This window comes from Electrona antarctica (assembly GCF_951216825.1).
Source record: "Electrona antarctica genome assembly, chromosome: 2".
Lineage (NCBI taxonomy): Eukaryota > Metazoa > Chordata > Actinopteri > Myctophiformes > Myctophidae > Electrona > Electrona antarctica.
This window is the reverse complement of record NC_136807.1, coordinates 26263548-26285408: the sequence shown is the minus strand read 5'-3', so window position 1 is coordinate 26285408 and position 21861 is coordinate 26263548. Positions and strand designations below refer to the sequence as shown.

Below are 21861 nucleotides of genomic sequence, written 5' to 3'. Positions count from 1 at the left end.
GCCATTTGTTTTATAAGGCCGCAACAATTCTCAAATCTAAAATAAGCCACATTTTATGGGGTATTCAATCACAGCTTCAGATAAAACAAAACTGTAAATTGTACTATGGTTTAAACTTTTACATAGGGGGCAATAGTAGCAGATCGACAAGCTCAAAGTGTGGATCTGATACTTTTGAGTGACACTAGTATGATTTACAAAAAGATAAACATGGAGATAAGCTTTCCACCTGACAGAGGCGATTTAAAACCTAATTGAAGCCACAGAATTCATTCACATTTTTCTCCCATAAATTAACACACAAATCTGTTCTCAAATTATCAGTCTCTACATCACTTGTTTTGTGACCCGTTAAAGATCAAGTAAACACAAACCCATCTCCAATCTTAACAGTGAAAACATTTTATTTCTTTAGTGTGTACAATGAATGTTGGGTGCAGTGCACAGCCTTAAGACAAATTCTACTTCTACTACTTCAAAAAAAGGCAACAAGTTATCACCAGTAGCATCATTATCAACAGTCAGCACATTGGAGGTTATGGCCTTATAAGGGTCTAGTCAGTGTTTAGTTAGTAAGCATTGGCCATTATGGAATGAAAGCCTGTGGAATGATGCTTTACAAAAGCAAACAAAAAAAGACAGCCCCCCCATATGCATTTTAAAACAATCTTTCTGGGCTAATCGTAAACCAACTACAATAAAAGAGCTGCCACTAACAAATGCATTGTGTGCTGTAACAGTACAAATGAACATTAATATTCATATAAAAATACATATATACATTGCACTCAAGCCATCATTGAACATTTAGCTCTTAAATGTTCAGTTCATTCTAAAAAAAACAACAACATCCCGTTTCTAGATCAAGACCACACATTTTTAAAAAACTGAATAAAATCATACAATACAGGCAATTTTAAATAAAAATAAATAATACATTTAGCCTATCATAACATTCAATGCTTATTTAGCTGAAGCAAACCCCTCATTCATTTCAGGGAACTCAATGAGTTATTGACATATAGAATCTAACAATTTCAGGAAAATAATGTGTAAATATTAACAGGTTCTCAAGGAAGCATTTTCTCTTCTCAGGATATTAGTTGCACCAAAACAACATCAGGAAATAGCCAGTCACCAGTGCCACCATACACAAACATGTACACAAACATGAGTAAAATGGCTTAGATTTTGGCATGTGTTGCACGGTGCATGACATAAATACATCTGTAACTGCTATACCTATAGCGTGTTCAACTTTCCATGTGATTTTGTTCAAGGCTAAACGATATTTTATTGGTAAAACCTGAAAAGCAGACCACTAGTTTGGGTGCCCTAAAGACTATGTGCATTTAAATGGCAGTGTCCTGGTTTGGCGTCACATTTTATATAAACACACCTTTGGTGCAAAACTGAAGTTTTGGATCAAAAAACTGAGCCTTCTCTTCGACCAAACTGGACCGTTGATGAATTTAGAGCTTCTTCCCATGTCAATGAGAGGTAGACGTTTAGTTTAGCTTGAATTGACTTTGAACGTTTAATTTACATGCTTAGCAAAGTTCAATCTTTTGTCACATGGAACTCTGTATGATGAAGCTCATTTTGGTAAACAAGAGGCTCAGATTGAGTGATTGACGGCATCCAGGAGACTTCCGGAACCTTTACAATGTGGCGCCTTTACATCATGTCTAAGACAAAACTTAAGACATAGATTGTCTTTCCTTCACGGCTGCCGCAGTCAACTAGATGACTCCCCATTTTGTACTTTTTCAAATTGGCAGACTAGCCTTTCTAGCAGCAGTTCTCACTAATGTACCCTCCCCACCATCTGGGCAGACATAAATAATGCCCTTCTTTCATCTCTACTCTCCAAGGATAGGTAATACTTCATTGCCGTTTCCTAGTTCCCTACTACCACCACTCCTACTTCCCTTACACCTGACTTAAGGTCCTTGCAGATTGCTGTGTTTTTTTCTGAATTCTTCTGTGTTTTGTCTCCCTTAAAAAAAAAAAAAAAGCAGCAGTCTGCAAGGACCTTTAGACTGAATCACACACTGGAGTCTCACACCAAAAATAGCCAATTCTATCTCTTCAAGGTCACAAACGTTGTGAGCTTGTAAGATTGGCTATTTTCGGTGCAAAGACATGATGCCCAATTAAGTATATAAATCAGGTTTTACCAACCATCATCCTGGTAAGACTAGGGCACGCTTGAGTACATGGTCACAGTTGAGGCGTTCAGGGACATGGTCAGGGCTGAGGCGTCGGCACTTCGGGGGTCATGCACTCCTATGATGAGGTCATTGGTTCTCCTGGTTCCCTCCACCAGCGAGAGGACGTCTATTCTTTCCACTTTGTGACCTCTGGCCTGCAGCATCTCCACGTCCTGTTCTAGAAATTCAGCTGGAGTGGAGGAGAGGGAAGAGAGGTGTGGAAGTGGATAACTTGAGTTGGTGGTAAAAAAAAAAAAACTTCACAATGGATATACAAGAGGGATGCACGATTAATCAGTCACCATATCAGTATCAGCAATATCGACCCAAATATTACATTAGTAGTATGGTGCCAAACACTCATATTGGTAGGTGTAGATGCCTGTGCCACCCGAGGCCACCCCCTAGCACTGCCTCTGGGTGTAAGGTAAAACCTACTGGAAACGTGTATTGCAATGTCGGTATCGATTAATTTGACTATGCAATCAACCGGTAATCGGATATCAGCCAAAAGTTTCAATAGCGTGCATGCCTAATATACAATGAATGGACCAAACTCTACAGCGGAGTCTAGAGCTCTGTAGGAAATACTTACAGTCTACTAGGAGTGTGTTGGGCTGCAGCTGTGGGTGGAGTCTACCATACGCTAAGCTGTCGCTCAGGTTCTTGCGATAAGACAGGACATTCATCAGCACCTGTGAGACATCGCAGAGCAGACAGATTAATCACTATGAAATTACATTTAGGAGAAACAGACAGACGAGAAAAGATTTGATTCATTTGCCATCTATCAGTAAATAACCTGGGTGATGCCACTCAGCGATCGATCTCCATTGGAGGAACCCAGGGCAGCGTATGTGCCACACACACCCACGGCGGGCCTAACCGCTGTAGGCATCAGAAAAGACAAGGGCCTCTTCCCTCCCTGGAGGTTGTTATGCTACAGAGACCAAGAAACCAAGGAAATATGTGAATCTTGTGTGAAATCTCATCTGCATCACAAAAGCAAAGAAACAAACACAAACAACAAAATGCAAAAAAAGGCTTTCATTACTGGATTAGACGGAGAAGCATCTTGGGTTTTATTGGGCCATGAGAAGTCCAGAATCTGGCTATTCAACAACACCCCTGATGGAGTCACTATCCCACTGCCAAAGGGCTGATTTAAAGAGCTAGAAATATGAAGAAAGAAAAACCATAAGACATTGTCAAAAAAACAAAAACACTGCCACAGTAATTTCCAAAAAATCTTGGCTGCCTTTGGGATTTGTATATTATAAACTGAAAATTATAGACCAATAACGTTTCCTGTAGCATACCTCATAACAGACACTATAAAGTCATCTGGTCCCATGACCATGACCTGGCTGGCTGTTGAGCCAGCCTCTAGGGCGAAGGATGGAGTGTAGTGACTGGCAGGAAACGCTTGAGTGTCATCGATCATCTGACGGAGTACGGAGGCTCTCGATTTACTGTGGGATTGAACAAAAGACAGTGGATTCAAAGCAAATTCATTATGATGGATGGCCAATTAGACCCGTTACACACCCGATACGTTGTTATACCATTCAAGCTGGGAACTCCTGTGTCATTTTAGTTGATATAAATTGTTGTTGTCGGACAGAAACCTCTCCATGTTTTAACTTTTTGGGTTTTTACAGCGTCACACAAAAGCATCACAATTTGCTGGTTTCCACAAGCTCGAAACACGCATTTTCAAGCTTGACGATCTGCTACTTTTTATTTTTTATTTGAATCCTGTTGAAACTTTTCAGAAACGTAGGTAGGATTTAGAAGATGTTTTTAGAATCGGCCTCTTGTCAAAATGGGTTGAATGAGCACTGACCATTTTACATTGTAGATTGGGGTCCACAAAATTGCATCAAATCTCCAATTGTCCCTAAATTATTTTTGGGCGGTCCCCAGATGATTTGCTTAATGTGCAACATATTGTTTTCCCACTCAACAGTAAACAAACCAACATACAGTATAAGTGTATACATGGTATTTGCACATTTCTAAAGTGACCATTTAATGACCTTTTTTAAAATTGTTCAAATTGTCAAATATTACAAGAAAGAGCCAAATATTGTGAAAATAGCTGCTCTACAAGCTCACAGATCTGCAAAACCGAGACAAACTAAATGCCTAATTTCAAGTGCTTGTCAGGGTGGGGGGTCCGCCGTTCAAATATGATAATATTTGAACGGTTTGGGAAGCCTTGGTCTAGTGCAGATTAAAGTGCGGGTCCTGGAACTGAAAAAGGTTGAGAACAGAATAAATAATAGAGCATACTGTACCTCAGCATCTGCGTGACTGTCTCTGACACAGAAGTTTCATAAAGGGGGTCTCCTAGGCCACTAGCCAGGGCCAGAGCTATCTTCACAGACTGAGAGAGAGCACAACAAAAACATTACATTCATGTGTGGTCCTAGCCTGGAAACCAGACAAATCTGCCACAGGAAAAACAAATCCAGTGATATTAGTCTGGCCAATCCAGGCTAGTGTGGTCCAAACGACAGCCAACGATTGTTTTCAAGTGTATATACCGTATGAACTCGTAAAGCTGAATGCGTCCCGGGCATAATACTGCGGGGTACCTTGACATGAAAATGTTTGAGAATCACTGCATTGCAGTACCTCTGCAATCCAGTGGTAGGTGCTGTTGCGTGGCATTTCCCTGGTGATGTTGTAGCCTTCAAGGATGTTGAGAGCAGTGATGAGGGCGACACCCGCATGAGGTGCTGGCGCTGCCATCACATGGTGACCTGCACAACAAAGAGCAGCAATATGTTCAAGTAATGGCAAAGAAAATGCCACACTGGCACAGGTCACTTAACAGGTTTTTCACTCTGCCTTGACAATAGGCAGTGTCCAAACAATCCCAAAAGCAAATTGTCTGTCAGGTGGAAATCTCATATGTCCAAAACTGTTACGTTTCAGGATTCAACTTCAAAAACAGCAAAAGTAGCAGATCAATAAGCTCAAAAGGTGGTGATTTCAACCACATTTCGAGCTTGACGATCTGCTACTTTTGATGCTTGTGTGATGTAATATGATCAAGTTGGGCATTAATTTACAAAAAAAAAAGCACAAAGTAAAAATATGGAAATAAGAGATTTCCACATGAAATACAAATACAACATTTTGAAGAGCAATAAACAAGTGGAGCCAATGTTACAGACTATTCTTTTTTTAGTGTCCAAACAATCAAAGCATTTATTTGCTACAGAGGGAGCATTGATGCCTGACTCAGTGGCAACAATCCGTTGAAATTTGATAACGTTTACACCAGTGGTTCTCAAAGTGGAGTCGGTGGACAAAATAAGTTAATATAGGTAGCATAAAAATCTATTTGACCGTGCTAACCGGTGTTGGGTGAAATGAGCGAGGGCTCATTTCACCCAACACCGGTTAGCACGGTCAAATAGATAGCTATATCCGTCAGAAATACGGGGAGGGGATGAGGAGGGAAGCCTCTATACATAGGCCATTTGAAAATATATTAACAAGCTCTCACACCGTGATTCAACAGTTTGTGAGCTTGTAAATCTAGAGTGAGTATTGACAAATATTGAATCAGGGTTCCTGGTGAAAAATATTTTCAGATCGGCGTCCATAATCAGATACATAAAAGGTATATTCAGTGATTTCACTTAATTCAAATATCACTTCTTTTTTTGTTTTGTTGTGATAACTACTATAGAGTGTTTGCTGACCATAAGGAGTTCCTCCCCCATTCTGGGCGGTGTTTTACCCTTAGAGTATATATGAATAGAGACGTCACCCGAGTTCTCCTCCCATCCACTTGCATTAAGTTGCTCAAAAACGCATGAGGCGATTTCACTCCTCCTTCCTTGTAGGAACAGAGTGCATTCTGGGATTGATTGGGCCAAACTCATGAACGCGCTGCCATTGCACTGAAACCGCATTCACGTGTCATCATGAACGTGCGCAATGATAGTCAACGGACCAGCGCGTTCATGTGTTTGGCCCAGGCTGCAATACCAAATCCAGCCACTATGTCCATTGCGACTCAGGGTTTCCTCCGGGTGCCGTCTCTATTCATATATACTCTAAGGTTTTACCCCCTCAGGCCGGGAACCCATTTTGGGGTTCTGTACAGTATGTACAGTATTCAAAAAAATTTACTTTGATGCTATATAAATATTTGAAGTTTTTCAGAAAACTTAGGTCAGGCTTTAGAAGTCCTTTTTAGAATCGGCCTTAGGCCTAAATGGGTTAACCCCTGGGGGTGGCTAGGTGGCTCAGCCTTCATGCAATCAGGATAGAGAGGGGCCTTCCACCAATCATGATCGAGCGGGGACGGGCCTTGGTGTGTGTGTGTGTGCCGTTGGCCTGTCGCGTGTCCCCCACTGAGTGTAAGCACACCTAAGATTCCATGTGCGGACAAAAGAAGCTGTCTGTCGGGGTCTCTTCCGGGTTTTTAGACAGCTGGTGGATGGAAATTAAGCTCCACCCACGCTGCAGATTGCCGCGTCGGCCAGATTCCCGGGACGCCCCCGCAGCAATATGCTGCGTGGGTGGAGCTTCATTTCCATCCACCAGCTGTCTAAAAACCCAGAAGAGACCCCGGTAGACAGCTTCCTTTGGCCGCGCATGGAAGTTCAGGTGTGCCCAGGCTGACTGTAGTGCGTGCAATCCGCGCATGTGCACATCTTGTTACCGGGGCGGACCGGGGGGTTTTCCAAATCACTGAATTCTCCTTTAATCTGAGCCTCTCGTTTACCAAAATGAGCTTCCTACCAAGTTTCAGTTGAACTTTGCAAAGAAAAGCCTCTGGCTATAAAAAGCACTGGTTTACACCGACTGCAGTGGCTTATATCATGTCCACGTCACATGCAGAGCGAGATGCCTCTGCTCTGCTCAATGGTTGCCTCTTGTGGGTGTTATCACTCCAACCCTCTGCATAGGAAAGTAAAATTGATGACTCTCCTCCAAAAGTTAAGTATTTTCTACTCGGGGTGCTCTGCCAAAAAAAGACCAGGGCACACAGAGCACTTAAAAGCAATGCAGAAATGCGTGGCAGAAAAATGCTGGCAGCTAAAAAACAAAAAACACTTTCTGCACAGCCCCTAAAAGTCAAGTCAATGTATCCGTTTAGTGCCAAACGTAATAAAAGTTATCTTGTACCTTGATAGATGATCTCTGCTGGCTGCTGTAAGATAGTGCTGTAGTTTTTAAAGTCCTCTTCCGTCAGCACTCCTCCTCTGGCTTGTACCTGTTAAAAAATGCATGGGGTTAGATGTGTAGTTCTATCGTTTTTAAAGTCCTCTTCCATCAGCACTCCCCATCTTGCCTGTACCTTTAAAAAATGCATGGCATTTGGAGACAAACAGACGAGCCCCATCCTGGCGACATGTGTTTAAAAGTGTAAATAATATTTTAAATTGCTATAGTATAGAGTGTTTGTTCAGTAACATGGGTGCGCCCCATCTCTTCATCTATTTAATTACAACACAAGATACATTGTGTGGTTGGGATAACAATTTCATCCAATCAGGAGAGAGAACTCATACAGGATAAACAGGTGAAACTGGAAATGATGGGGGAAAAAAGAAAATGGGCAGACAAAAAAGGAACAGTATAAAATTGAATCCTGTAAATGGGTTCTCTCTCCTAATTGGATGAAATTGGTGACTCACTTGAAAATGTATTGTTGATCTTTATTTTAAATATATACACCACCCCATTTAAATAAATTCATCGAGTTTCGTCAATGGACTTCTGTGAGCAAAAGAACCCGATCTAGTGAGCGTAGTACTGAAACTGAACACCCGTGTAGGTTTTGAACAATAGACGTTCCTGTGAGTTTCTGAAATGTCACACCTCCAAGTGGCACAATTACAGCATACTGCTGTGACAGACAAAAACAGGGAGCACAAAGCACTTTGCTTGAGGCAAACACAACTAGGCAGCTATCTCAGATGAAGTTGGCAACTGAATAGTCAGTTACAGACACTTGAGTCATCATTTAGCTAAACTATACCATGTCAAATTAGTCAACATTCCAATTTAGGCATTTAGCCTCAATCCAGAGCGACATTCTTGCATGATAAAACATTGCAGAAACACCAAGCATCTTGATAGCAGTAAGGTTGCATAACATGTTAATCTTTTTCTTCTTAAAATACAAGAGTACACAAGAGTGTCATGCAAACGTAGTGAAAATAGCCGATCTACAAACTATGCAATGTGTTGTGAGCTACAGGGTTTCCCGGTTAGAGCTGGTGTTTCATCTGTAGGATATCATCTCTGTCGAGTGGAATCCAAAAACGGTAATAGCGTAAAGGTTGCAGATCTACAAGCTTCGAACTTGTAAATCTGCTATACCTTTGATGCTTTTGTGTAATCAAGTAGGACAATAATTTATGAAAAAGTCCAAAGTTCAAATATGGACATAAGAGGTTTATGCCCGAGAGCAATAGTGGTATATAGTATTCATGACTGCTGGCTTTATATAATCACAGATGACGACAGTGAGGTTCTTACAGCTGCAGCCATTTCTTGCGTCAGGTTCCCCCTGTAGAAGTCAGCGATCCCACTGGCTGCGACGGTATCCAAGATGGCCGCCAGGTCGAGGCGCCTGCTGAACAGGCCGGGGAGGGGAGCTTGGCCGCTGGGGAGGAACAGGTCCCGGAACGCGTCCGACACATTCTGGTCCTTAACTCTAGCTAGAGCCTCAGCTAGAGAGAGGGGAAGAGACACATTCTGGTCCTTAACTCTAGCTACAGCCTCAGCTAGAGACAGAGAGGAAGAGACACATTCTGGTCCTTAGCTCTAGCTAGAGCCTCAGCTAGAGACAGAGGGGAAGAGACACATTCTGGTCCTTAACTCTAGCTAGAGCCTCAGCTAGAGACAGAGGGGAAGAGACACATTCTGGTCCTTAACTCTAGCTACAGCTTCAACTAGAGACCGAGAGGAAGAGGGACAGCACACACAATGAACTCACGCCTTGACTGTATACATAATACATGTTTATTTATATAACACTAGGGGCATCCGGGAAAATGCTCCACGTGTCCCAGACTCTTCTCCCTCCTGGCTCCCAAACTGTGGAATGAACTTTCCATTGCAACTACATGGACTTATGTGCCCTGTGTGCTTTTAAAACCTTTTAGCTGTGTATAGGTGACCACTGATCGCATTCATCGTTTTTATTCTTATTATCTTAGTCCTGTTCAATATTTCTGCTATTTATTTTTTTGATGTAGCACTTTGAAATTTGCTTCAAATGTAAAAAATGAACAAATTAAATGAATTATTAAATGTATTATTGCAGTTGGAACAGAAGATTTACTCCCAATCTCCCGTCATAATCTGAAGACTCACCTCTTCAGACTCCACTTTAGCCCATAGCACCTGTCCTAGCCTTGATTATAAAACTCTATGATATTTCCATGTCGATGAATATATGTTCTACAATTTGTTCGGAATTCTATTTTACTACTTACCCAGATCATGAGTCACGTTAAATCCATTTCTGGCCACATCGGCTGCCATGGTAACCACATCTTTCCATGGCATCCTGTGTGGAACGCAAAACGTTCATGCACAAATTCTGATTTGTCAAAGCCTTCGGAAAACTATGACTTTCACAGCTCAATACTTTAAATCGCTCGTAAGCCAATCTTTTTCGTGCCAAGGACCCCCAAATTGATATGCATTTGGCTGCAGACCCCCCCCCCCCCCCCCCCCCCATCTGAAAATGATTTGTACTAGTGACCTCCAGAAGAGAAGGTTTATGTTAAAAAGTGGTTCAACATTTTCAATATTAAAATAAAAAATATATATATTAGAAAATGTAGCACCCCGACACGAATCACTGGATTAAGCTATTCCACAATTGTGACTCAGCAGTTAGCACTCAACACCCATTGTTGCTGTTGGGACAGAAACCTTACATTTCCATCTTTCGTAAATGAATGCCTTTACTTTGTCATACAAGAGTGACGCGTAAAAGTAGCTGAAATAGCCGATATAGAAATTGTTAGATCGGCTATTTTCACCATTATTGAAAAAAGAACAGGAGCTTGAGGTTATTTTTCCCATTTTCTGAAAATGGACATACAAGGTTTCCACCCGACAATGACGTAATTTCAGGCATCAGGCCAAGAGTGTTAAATAGCAGCTGTGAACCGTGAAGCCATGATAATTATGGAGCATGTGATTAATAACTGCATCGACGTTGAACAGGAAAGGGAATAATGGTATTCTTAAGTTGGAACACATGCAGCTGATAATATCGTCTTTGGAAATAGATTCACAGCCCTTTTAACACTGAGAACGTCTTTCATTTTAACTAACAGGATGACATCATACCATCTTCTGTTGATTCTGTTGGATGAAGCTGTAGGGATGTTAAAAGTTAATCATTAATCGATTCATCTCTGTTAAGAAATTAATCCATTAAACTTAACAGATAATAATTAATTGAAAATTCTGCGGTTCCATCATTGGGTGATTTTCTGTGAATGTAATACTGTCTGCGTGTGGCCGAGGAACGCACATGTGGGCCAGTTAAAAAAAAGTTGAGTTAACATACTCTTGAGTCTACCGTACAGATTGGTCATAAATTAATAACAGTTACAGGGGTACAATACCTGCCATAAAGCTGGTGTGCCTGCTGCATGCCACTTAGCATGCCCGGTACTCCAACCAGAAGCCCAGGCTGAAACACAACAGTAAATAATAATATACCCACATCACAATTTAGCAGCTTTAAAAAGGGAGAAATATTTCAGAAGCAAGGCCTTACCTTAAGATCAAGGTTTTCCTGGACCATGTTCTCGTCGATAGCAGAGGGTGCCGTCTCCCTGAAGTCAATGACCTTGGTTGTGTTCTTACGGATGTCATGCACCAACATAACCCCTCCACTGTAAAATATGAAACCTATTGTAAACAGGGACTAATGCAGGCTAGGTATGTATTCCATTTGAGTAATAATTTGGATGGAAACCATGTCCAAAAATCGTTACTTTTCAGGAAATGAAAAATCCTGTGTTCCACTGGATGTACAATTTAGGCATTTAACGCTCTTAATCCAGAGCGATTTACAGTAACCCATAGGTAATCAAATACATAGAAAGTCATCAAGGATCATAAGCTAAGAACCTAACATCAGTCTAACAGTAGATTTGCCCCTGCAGGCGCATGAAAAGGCTAAAATACCTCCCATGGGTCGAGTACTTTCACAACTCGATTATGCAAAGGCTAAAGGTTAACCGGTTCGATTCCCTGGACTGGCAGGAAACATCTGGATGGGGAAGTCCCCGGCCTTGAGCAAGGCACTGAACCCCCCCCCCCCCCCCCCCCCCAGACTACTCAGTGGCCAACAGTGTAAGACTGTGGTTGTACTGGTCAGCTCCCATGTTTTTGTGTGTCTCTGTGTGTGCAAGGCGTTGCTCAAAATGAGCCCTTGTGCTCCGCTACTACCCTGGGTAAATACTGTATACTGCAGATTCATGATATGATGATGATATGTGTATGACTGTATGTGCTTCCTGTTACTCACCCTCCGATCCCAGAGGTGTGTGGGTGGATGATGCCCAGACAGAGGGCAGCGGTGATGGCAGCATCTACACTGGAGCCTTGCATCTCCAGAACGTCGAAGCCCAGAGACGTACACTTGGCTACGTCGGTCACCACTGCTCCCTGCTTGAAGATCTGCAAATGGGATGCAAGGGAAATAAATGGTGATGTGTTAATAATATGAACTCTATTGCTATTTATTGTAGAGCATAAACAGGACAGTAGCTAATATAGAGACCTGGAGGGCAAAGTATAACGTTGCTGTCGGGGCAGAAACCTCTCCATATTCTAACGTGTGTATTATCATAAATGGAAACACACACAATGATCATACTACAGGCCCTAATAGTTTTGGACATATGAGGTTTCCTACACGACACAGAATATTCTTGATTTTATTTGTTTCCTGGCTAAAAATAAATATATCAATCTAAATAAATAAATAAATCCCCAAACTAGAATAAAAAAAAAATCACACCCGTGTGAAGTAAGTGGTGCAACTCCGTGTGGGCGTCCCCAGGGGGTCCCCGAAACTTCCAGACCCACAGGAACACGCCCAGGGTGCCGGCTTGGGGGGTCCCTCTACTGTACTGACACACCCGAAATCATCATATATACAGTTAGTGCGTGTGTGTGGTGTGTGTGTGTGTGTGTGTGTGTGTGTGGCTGCGCAACAGTGACACTTGCTTGTGAAAACCAACCAAACGCTATTTTCGTGCTCGGACAAATCATCTGCATAATTGCCAATACTGATGTAATAAAATAATTTAAAAGTCAAATAATGAATGAGAGACCTGTGGGTCTCCAAAGTAGATCTGCACAATGAGAGCCACGGTGACAGCCATGGCGAAGGTGAAACAGGCCGTGATGATGACTGTCATCCCGTCTCGCTGGCAGGCACAGTTCCCCGCCAAGGGGTCTCTGGTGGTCTCCTGCAGGGGCGAGATGTCATGGCTGGCCAGGTCCGAGGCGGAGGACGGGAGGCGTTGCAGACGGCCAGGTGTAGAGTTCATGAACAGATCAGGGTCTGGAACAAACACACAGGCCAAAGGTCACTGGAATGACAATGAAGCAGGGCAATAAACAACGTCAAATACTAAATAGAGAAACTTCACTCTTAGCGCAGGGGTTCGTCAACGTCAGTGGATAAACTAGTTGCATGTTTTACTATAATTCACAATGCATATTGAAATTGTTCCTGTGTTTGAAAACTGAAACTGGCAGGAAATTATGCCCAAAAACAGTCACACCAGGTTTGAACGCTTTCCTTTTTCGTGTGTGCCAATAAAGAAATGGAAATGTGAGTACTTTGTCGTTTAATAACCGTTTGTTTAATTTTTGGATTTTTTTAATTCCTATTTTTTAATGTATATTGGATTTTGGGTTGGCACACTGAAAACCATTGCTGATGCGCAACCTCTTTTTCTCATTTGGAAAAAACAATCCCTTTGGAGATTGGTCTGGCACACACTGAATTATATTTCTCTCACCCCAGAGTTGTGGGTGACCAATCAGAGCCCACTATTCAAAGCAAGACTTTTTTGCTGTGACGTTGGAATCTGTTTGTAACAGAGTTGGAAATAAAACGTTCACAGGGGTAGACATTAAAAGAAATTTGCCACTGACCCTGTGTGGAATTCACCATCACTGGCCCCACCATTATAACCACTGGCCCGGAATTCGTCAGCTCATTTGTTTTGTTTTTGTTTTTCAGTCTCGCCTCTGAAGCAAGCGGCGTGCGTTCCACGGGAGCGAGCGAGCAAGCTGTGAACTGCTTGCAGACCAGCCTAGTAGCCTACACTGTTCCACGCAGGCTGACAGTCCGGTAATGAGATGATTTCACAGAAATCATTACAAAACAGTACTACAGGGGATTAATGTGAAATTAGACTTTATTATTATCATTTCATTTTCAAGGCATTTTTTCCACTGGCCAAACCAGACCAGAGTATTGCGACATTTACTGGCCCGGACGATCTGAAAAGTACTTTGGGGCCATTTATAATGTCGACCCCTGGTCCACACTGAAGTTAAGCCTGGTCCACACGTGAGTTAGCCTGGCCATGCCAGGCTAACTCACGTTTAAATCTCAATTATATATTTATAATATTTAACAGTACATGATATTGTTTTTGTTAAATAGCTCTATATATAGTAATTAGTATAGCGCTATAATTTCACTGCATTTATTTATTGCTATAGACTTGACTGCATTCGAAAGCTCAGCTTTCAAGTGCAGAAGTCTCTCTCTCTCTCCCTGCTACTAAGTTCCGTTATACAACGTGTATGTCAATAATTGATATTGTCTCCGATACAATATGCAACGTTCAGCACCATGGATAGCATCAGGGTCAGTGTTGTCTAATCGATTTGACTCACTCCATCTATGCTATGCAACAATATCACACAGAAGAAAAGATTCTCAGTTCTCAGCCCGACTGTTTTGATGAATTGAACAAGGTGGACCGGACCCTCTTGTAAACGAGTGTAATGCTTTATTGGGTCGTCCACTCACAGTTAAGTCTTTGTATTGAGTTGTGCTTGAATTGTACTGTAATTCTGCAAACTGTTAATACATATTTCAATCAATCAAAACTGATCGACTTCAGACTTGGCGATTGGGAAGTCTGTCGAGTCGGCGCTTGTCCAAAACCGATATAGTATCTCTATCTGCCTTGTGTTCCTTTTATGACCATATGAAGAACTGACCTCCTCCAAGTGCTATGATAATACTGCACTATTCTGACAGGACAACAGTTACAAATACAATGCTACTCTGACAACAGGTACAACGAGTGACACATAAGTGGAGCGATGTGCGTTGGCACGGGGCATTGGGGCAGGCACTGATTGTTTGATCGTTTAGGCTAGTTATAAAGAAAATAAAAATGAACTAAGAAGAATATACGAAAATGAAATCAATGAATTCAATACGACCACACAGGCAATCAACCCAGCCTCAAATTGACAAATTCAGTCGGTTCATCTTAGACTTCTGTGCACCCACTCGTCATTACTGCCATTCTTCTATTATAATACTTCCATATTATGGATTTTTACTACATCTGTTCCATAACATAATAATGTATTGTGACGATAATATACATTTCTTTTTTTCCCTAAAATAGCAGACATAGCCTACAAGCTCACAACATGTTATGACATTGTAGTTCAGCAATTTGCACTATGTTTGATAAAGTATCAAATAAGTCCGGAAAGGACAGCATGGTATCATGTCTAAAGGCCCATACCACAGACTAGTCTCAAACATCTCAAAACATCGTTATTAAGCTATATCTAGCCAGATACAGGACTGTAATTAAAGGACCACTTCACCACTTTTCAACCTATCTTCATAGCCTACTAGGCCCTCAATAATCATGATAAAATGGCACCATTTTTTCTACTCAGTCTGTGTCTCATAGGAGGGCTGTGGGCAGTTCATAAACCCATACACCAGTGACATCATCGATGGGGAATCCAAGCTAATAGAAACTATAGGCTTTCTAGTCCTGAAAAGTTGCAATGTGAAAATGGAAGCCATCGTTCTCACGATAATAAAAATCTAAACATTTTTGTAAAAAACATATTGTTTAAAAAAAAAGATCTGCTCAACGATTATGTCACTGGTCGGTGGCCGGGTTTCTGAACTGCACAGCCCTCCTAAGAGACACAGACTGAGTAGGGAAAAAAATGGTGCCATTTTATCATGATTATTAGTGACTAGTGAGGACCCATTATATGAAGATAGGTTGAAAAGTGGTCCTTTAATTATATGACAGGTGGCCGTCTTGGATCCATGCATGCCTATATCGCCCAGCCCTACCGTGCCTCCACGTCTACAACAACAGCAGCAGCAGCACGTAGGCTACATAATGTGTCATCCTAGAACTCTGACCTGTATCCTGCTCGCTCAGAAAGTGGTCCTCGTTTGTGCGAGATCTGTTGAGCGTGTTGTTCTCCGAGGACAGTCCGTTGTCGTCCTGGCCCGGAGAGGCGGGCAGCCTGGGGAAGCTGGTGATGCTCATGTAGTCAACAGGAGAGTAGCCAGCTCCCAGGATGGCATCTGGGTGGTGGTCATCCTTCTCCGCCATGGGCCCCCCGCCGCCGCCACCGCCGCCCCCCGAATGCCCCCCAGCATCAGAGTCCGCGGTGGGACTGAACATGACCGCGTATCCCTCCGTCGTCACGGAGCAGGATTACGCAATTAAATGAATGACAGAACAGATCAGACCAGGGCGTGACGTGGCGAAGGACAAGATTCGAGTTATGCGACGAATCCCATGTAGTTTCTTTTTTTAGAACCTGTTAACGCTCGTTTAATAAGATGTCATGGAGCGGTTCGTTCGTTTCCCCGTGTCGAGATGTCGCATTTCGCAGCCTCCTCAAGGCTGGGATCGTGACACCTGCAGAGGAGAGGACACCGAGACGTCAGACAGTCTACCAACGAAACGACACCGAACCTAGAATATACTGGAATAAATCCCGTGCCTACGGACCAACCAACCTATACGTTTGTTATCAGCCAGCCAATACATATGACAAGCTTTATGCCGTTATGCGGCAGCTTGGAAAATGGCAAAATCTAATCTAGATATGTGTAACATTGACGCAACATCGTTTCCATCTTAACTATATTGAACCCGCAACAGTTTGAGGACACGTTGACAACGACGACCACCAAGGAAGACCTGCTAATACGTCTGAGCGTATTTATTTACAGAGATTGTTTCAGTCGCGTCGTGTTATGAATTATGATTTTAGCGTCTTTCTCTAGTCTACACGAACCTGGCCTGGCCCGTAGTTAAACAGCTAAAACATGCACCGCCATCGCATTATAGTCTCTTTACTTACAGTCTCAGACGTGAGTCGGTGTTGAGTAAATGTATATCCTGACCTGAGCTAGAATGTAATAGAGCAGGTGAGGCGACCCAGGTGAACAATCTCTCTCTCTCTCTCTCTCTGTTTCATCAACACACCATCCACCCCACCGCGACGTCACCAAATGTCAACGTTTTAAAGGAACAGTTCACATATTTAACAGTTCATTCCCTATTCCAATTTCTGGGTATGTCATCATAGATAGGTCAGTCAGTGATTGATTGATTGATTGATTGATTGATTGATTGATTGATTGATTGCAATCCACTGCAGAATGGGTACAGTTCAAGGAAAGTACAGGTCAATACAAAAACTGCTAAGAGGATAAAACCAGAAAAAAGCACTAAGACTTGTTTACATAAGGGTCCTCCATTTTCAATTAATCAGAAAACTGTTTGTCAACCTGGGATCCTTAAGGGGGACTTCCAGGGGGTCCCCAGCTAAATTATTGATATAGTTATAGCCTTGCTATCAAACAATTGTCAGACTCGATAAAATACATCTATGATAGTAGGCTAGTCTTACTCTTGATCCAAGGCTATGATAGTTAAGAACCAAATTGGAGCCCTTACAGGTCTGTTACTGCAAGAGTGAACAAATGGAACCAAATGACCATTTGGTTTCCAGAATGACAGGCCTGAGGGTCCTTGAAAGTCCAGTGAGTCCACTAATTAAGGCACCCTGCACATGTCACAAGTGCTTGTCAGGGTGGTGGTGAAGTTAAAATATGATATTTTGTGGGTCACGGTCTGAAAAGGTTGAGTGCACGAAGTAGGGTTTGAGTGGTTGTTAAAGATGGGGGTGCCATAATTTTGTACTTTGTGTCTATAGCCTAGACTTAACATTACTCTAATAATACATTGGTTCCCAACCTTTATATACTGAAGTGGGTACCACCTCAGAAAATATTTGGCTCTCCAAGTACCACCATAATAAATTATGTTAAAATACAGGAGCGTATACCTGCCCTTTTTGTTCCATTCCTAAGCCAATAATGCTGCTGCTCTGACAAAACTGTCTAATCACTAATCAACACAACCGATAATGATATGTGATTAATCTGTTCTCAAATCTTCTATCAACAGCTAGGTGTGCGGTCATGCTAATTTCAGCACAGCTGGATGGATAGCCTATAGAGCGTCGCAGTCCCGCCTCCTACCCTGGACCAGGAAATGAAACCCAATGCATTATTCTCATAGACATTTCTTAAAGTATTTATTTAAAGACGGTTACGCCGCGGACAAAGCCAACTCGAGTCGTGACAACTCATGACAACACAAACAATATTTTGGACCAAACAAATAATTAGAAAGAAGACAAAAACGGCAGGTTACAACACTTTTTTTGTTGTTTTTCTTCTTTGTAATTATTTGTTTGGTCCAAAATATTGTTTGTGTTGTCATGAGTTGTCACGACTCGAGTTGGCTTTGTCCGCGGCGTAACCGTCTTTAAATAAATACTTTAAGAAATGTCTATGAGAATAATGCATTGGGTTTCATTTCCTGGTCCAGGGTAGGAGGCGGGACTGCGACGCTCTATAGCTATACTACCTATAGTAGGCCTAATATAAATATTTCATTCCACTTTTGTCTTTTTTTCTCCTTTTTTGGGCAACTCCTCTGTGTACCACCAGATGGGGGCTCAAGTACCACCAGTGGTACTAGTACAAGTGGTTGGGAACCTCGCTGCTCTAAGGCCCCATTTACACTGGCAGACAAATCTAACCTGAATCAGATCTGTGCCACATCAAGATTGAAATCCGATTGGTTTAAATGGCCACATGACTCATTTAAACAAATCAGATTCCAATCTGGATGCGGCTCAGATCTGATTCAGGCTGGATTTGGCTAGCCTGGCTAATAAGCCAGACCGAATCAGCCGCTGGCAAAAACAATTGCCTGCCGGTGTGATTTGAGTCTGGCTTATTAGCCAGGCTAGGATTTGGCTGCCAGTGTAAATAGGGCCTTATACACCCCTGGGTGTGGTTATATTATGCAAGCATGTCTTCCCTGTGTATTTTTGGTTTCTTCCTGAAAGCTGATAGCCTTTGATTCGAAAGTGAAAGGTTGAGTTGAGTGCACTAAGCAGGGTTTGAGTGGTTGTTAAGAACCACACAGCCACTGAAGGAGGAAGAACTCAAACCTCTCTGTGACAGTCTTGGAAGTTGGTGGTTCATTTGGGCACTGTTGATCATGGGATGATCGGGGATCATGACAGCCTTGCTAGGGGTCCAAAGGAGCTCAACCCGGGGGCGGGACCGGATCATCCCTCCTGACACTATAAGAAACATCATGACACAATTGTTAATTGATTTATGAAAACAATCAAATATATAATTTATTATCTACTGTATATCTATCACATTTAGCTGCAAGCAACTCTTCAGGTCCTATTTTTTATAACTGGAATTATCTAGATTCTAGAGTTGCAATAGCAACCCTTGACAGCCCATACATCCAAACAGAAAAATCCCATCATCTGATTGTTAAACTCACCAACATTTATAATCTATCTGTAAAGTGTGTGCTTCATAAAAATCCACCTAGACACGTTATGAGCCTTTTTGTCAATAAATTAAGTGATGATTATTTTGTATTATTTATTATTTTAGTTGCATGTTGTACTCCCAAGTGTTGGAGTTCAGAAGTGCTCGTTTTCAATAATGCAACGCCCTGCAGCCTCCTGCATTATATGCAATTTCAAAACAGGTGGTACGCAGGACCGCTGAGTGATTTCCAACGAGCACTTCCAAACTCCAACACTCCAAATAATCGCCTGCACGGAATTTATTGACAGAAAGTAGCTCATAACATTTTTATGAAGCAAAAACTTTGCAGATAGAAAGAGGATAATTCAAGCTTTCTGTACAGCTGCAATGTTACAGCTGCAATGTCAATCCTATGGTAGATTCCAGATATTAAAGATGGAATTGCTTGTGGCTATATCACATTGTAGCCCCTTTTGGGACCCTCGGTTACCTTTTCTGTATTTTGGACGGCAGTATAACGCCTAATCACATTGAAGACCTGAGGGCCTGATAGTTATACCAATGGTTCTCAAAGTGACCATAAAAGTCTGTAACTCTTGACAGTATACAAATCCGTTCATTTCCATTTGTAAATACTGTCAGAGTTAAGGGGAGACCTTGAAATGTTAATGTTTGAGAACCATTGGGTTGTTATACCATCTTACCTGACTGCATGGCTGGCTGATCCATTGATGTGTGTGGATAAGTAAGTGCACACGCTAAAGATCCAATAAACCTGTTTTCCTGGCAGCCACACTTGACATAAACAGTAGCAATAGGAAGCCTTGGGTAATGTTACTTCCTGTACAGGTGTTGTCAATTACAGGTGTTACTAATTAAGGCCCAGGTCAGACAGGGTGCTGCTTGTGTGTGTTCACTCACTGGAAAGGTCTCTGGTTAGAGAGAGTTCCCTAGAGTTAGGTTGAGGTTTGAGAGAACCAAGGCCAAGAGATGAGGGATAGGCATAGAGTATATAAAAGGATAGAGACTGAACTGGCGCGAAGCTCCGCCCCCCCCAGCTATTCATGTCAGTGGAAGTTGCTCAGTGGCGTTTTGAAGCACCCGGAAGACTGCCGGAAGTACCGTCTCAGAACGTCTACTTCCGCATTTGACCACCAAATGTTGGTGGTCAAATGTGGAAGTGCAACCGAGCGCTCAATGTTAAAGCCCAGCTGCACGGGGTTTCCCGGTCATGAATCCACGGGCCCGCCTGTAGTCCCTCCTCCTACCACTAGGGCCCAGTATAGATCAGTGGTTCTCAACCTTTCACACCAAAATAATCATATTTGAACTGGGACCCCCCACTCTGGGGACCCCTAGCTCTGGTCCATAGCTCTAATAATGCCTTCATTAGAGTTATGGAACTGTTCTTTTCCTACGCTCGCATAAATGCAGACCAGCCTCTCGTCTGTAGCGTAAATATAAAAAACGCTTTACCTACTCAACAAAACAGTGGACACACTCTGAGCCCCCCACCACATGTTTAAAATGCACTTTTTGGCCAGAAAGGGATTTATTTTCTTGTCTATGAGATTTTTCTCTTGGCAATATCAGTAGAGGGCACAGTGGAGTAACTAAAAGTATTTATTTTCCGAAACAATCCCTTTCTGGCCAAAAAGTGCATTTTAAACATAGGCTCAGAGTGCGTCCACTAAGGAAAGTAGGCTTTCTAATGACACAAACCGCCTTGTTTTCTTGAGTTGGTAAAACGTTTTTTATATTTACGCTACAGAGGAGAGGCTGGTCTGTGTTTCATGCGAGGGCTAGAAGCAAAGAGTGGCAAGAGCATTAATGCAACATAACAAAGAGCTGTAAGGATATGGACCCCAACTCTGACGAGCACTTAGGAGTTGTAGGAGTAGAGGCATTACATTTTATTTTACTCAGTTCCACAGATAAATATTGTGAAAATAGGCGATCTGTAAGCTATTTTCAAAATCTTTGTCCGTTTCTTGGGTAATATATAAAAAATGTTTGACCATTTTTCATAATATAGCTTTCTTTTGACGGTGTCCCATGGGGACATGGAAGTTGAGGAACAGGTTTTAGTATCCTAGGTTCTACTCTACTGTGCTTTCCTGTAGGCTATGTTCTTCCTCTTTTATAATCTCGGGTAACCACAACATCCACACCGACTGGTTATATTAGGTAGAGATAGACAAATGCAGTGGTGGAAGAAGTATGTGTATAGGTAAATAATATAGCAATACCACAATGTAGAAATACTCTACGTTACAAATATGCAAGTGCTGCCTTCAGAATGTTTAAGTAAAAGTATTGGCATTAAAATATACGTACAGTACCAGTACAAGAACTCATTATACTACAGTGTTAAAAAGCCCTATATTGTGATAGTACTCATTATTATAGACTAGTGTCTGTTTAGTAACAGGAGTCTCCATGTCTCTCCTGCTTTTTATTAAACAGAAAATGCATTTTCAGTCAGGTTAGAGAACGCAGTCAGGATACATATTAAACAAGTTGAATTGTAAGTGATGACACAAACAAATGAGCAGACAAATTTGGAACTGGAACACTATAAAGATTAGCTGGAGAGACAGGCAGACTCTAGTTAACAAACACATAGCAATGATTACTATCAAAATATAGTGATTTAACCTTTTAACAAAAACCCTTTTGTTTTAGCCAAAACATATCACTTTCATACTAAAGTATGAAAAGTAGCAG

General features: G+C 42.0%; 1 protein-coding gene across 2 annotated transcripts; it reads right to left on the bottom strand.

Annotated features, from left to right (window-relative positions):
* Positions 1-386: 386 nt before the first annotated feature.
* ggt7 (gamma-glutamyltransferase 7) lies at positions 387-20159 on the bottom strand. 2 transcript variants are annotated; one of them, XM_079489528.1, is made up of 16 exons: positions 19839-20159; positions 18789-18923; positions 12560-12792; positions 11749-11900; positions 10993-11110; positions 10838-10905; positions 9689-9762; positions 8727-8920; positions 7368-7455; positions 4854-4981; positions 4514-4602; positions 3533-3685; positions 3268-3385; positions 3016-3153; positions 2809-2908; positions 387-2403 (listed from the first exon to the last, which is right to left on the bottom strand). In XM_079489528.1, the coding sequence occupies exons 1-16, from the start codon at positions 19861-19863 to the stop codon at positions 2201-2203; spliced, it is 2016 nt and encodes a 671-aa protein (XP_079345654.1). In that variant the 5' UTR covers positions 19864-20159; the 3' UTR covers positions 387-2200. The 2 variants fall into 2 exon arrangements, with proteins under 2 accessions (XP_079345654.1, XP_079345655.1); XM_079489529.1 differs by lacking the exons at positions 18789-18923; positions 19839-20159 and adding an exon at positions 15664-16171.
* Positions 20160-21861: the final 1702 nt, after the last annotated feature.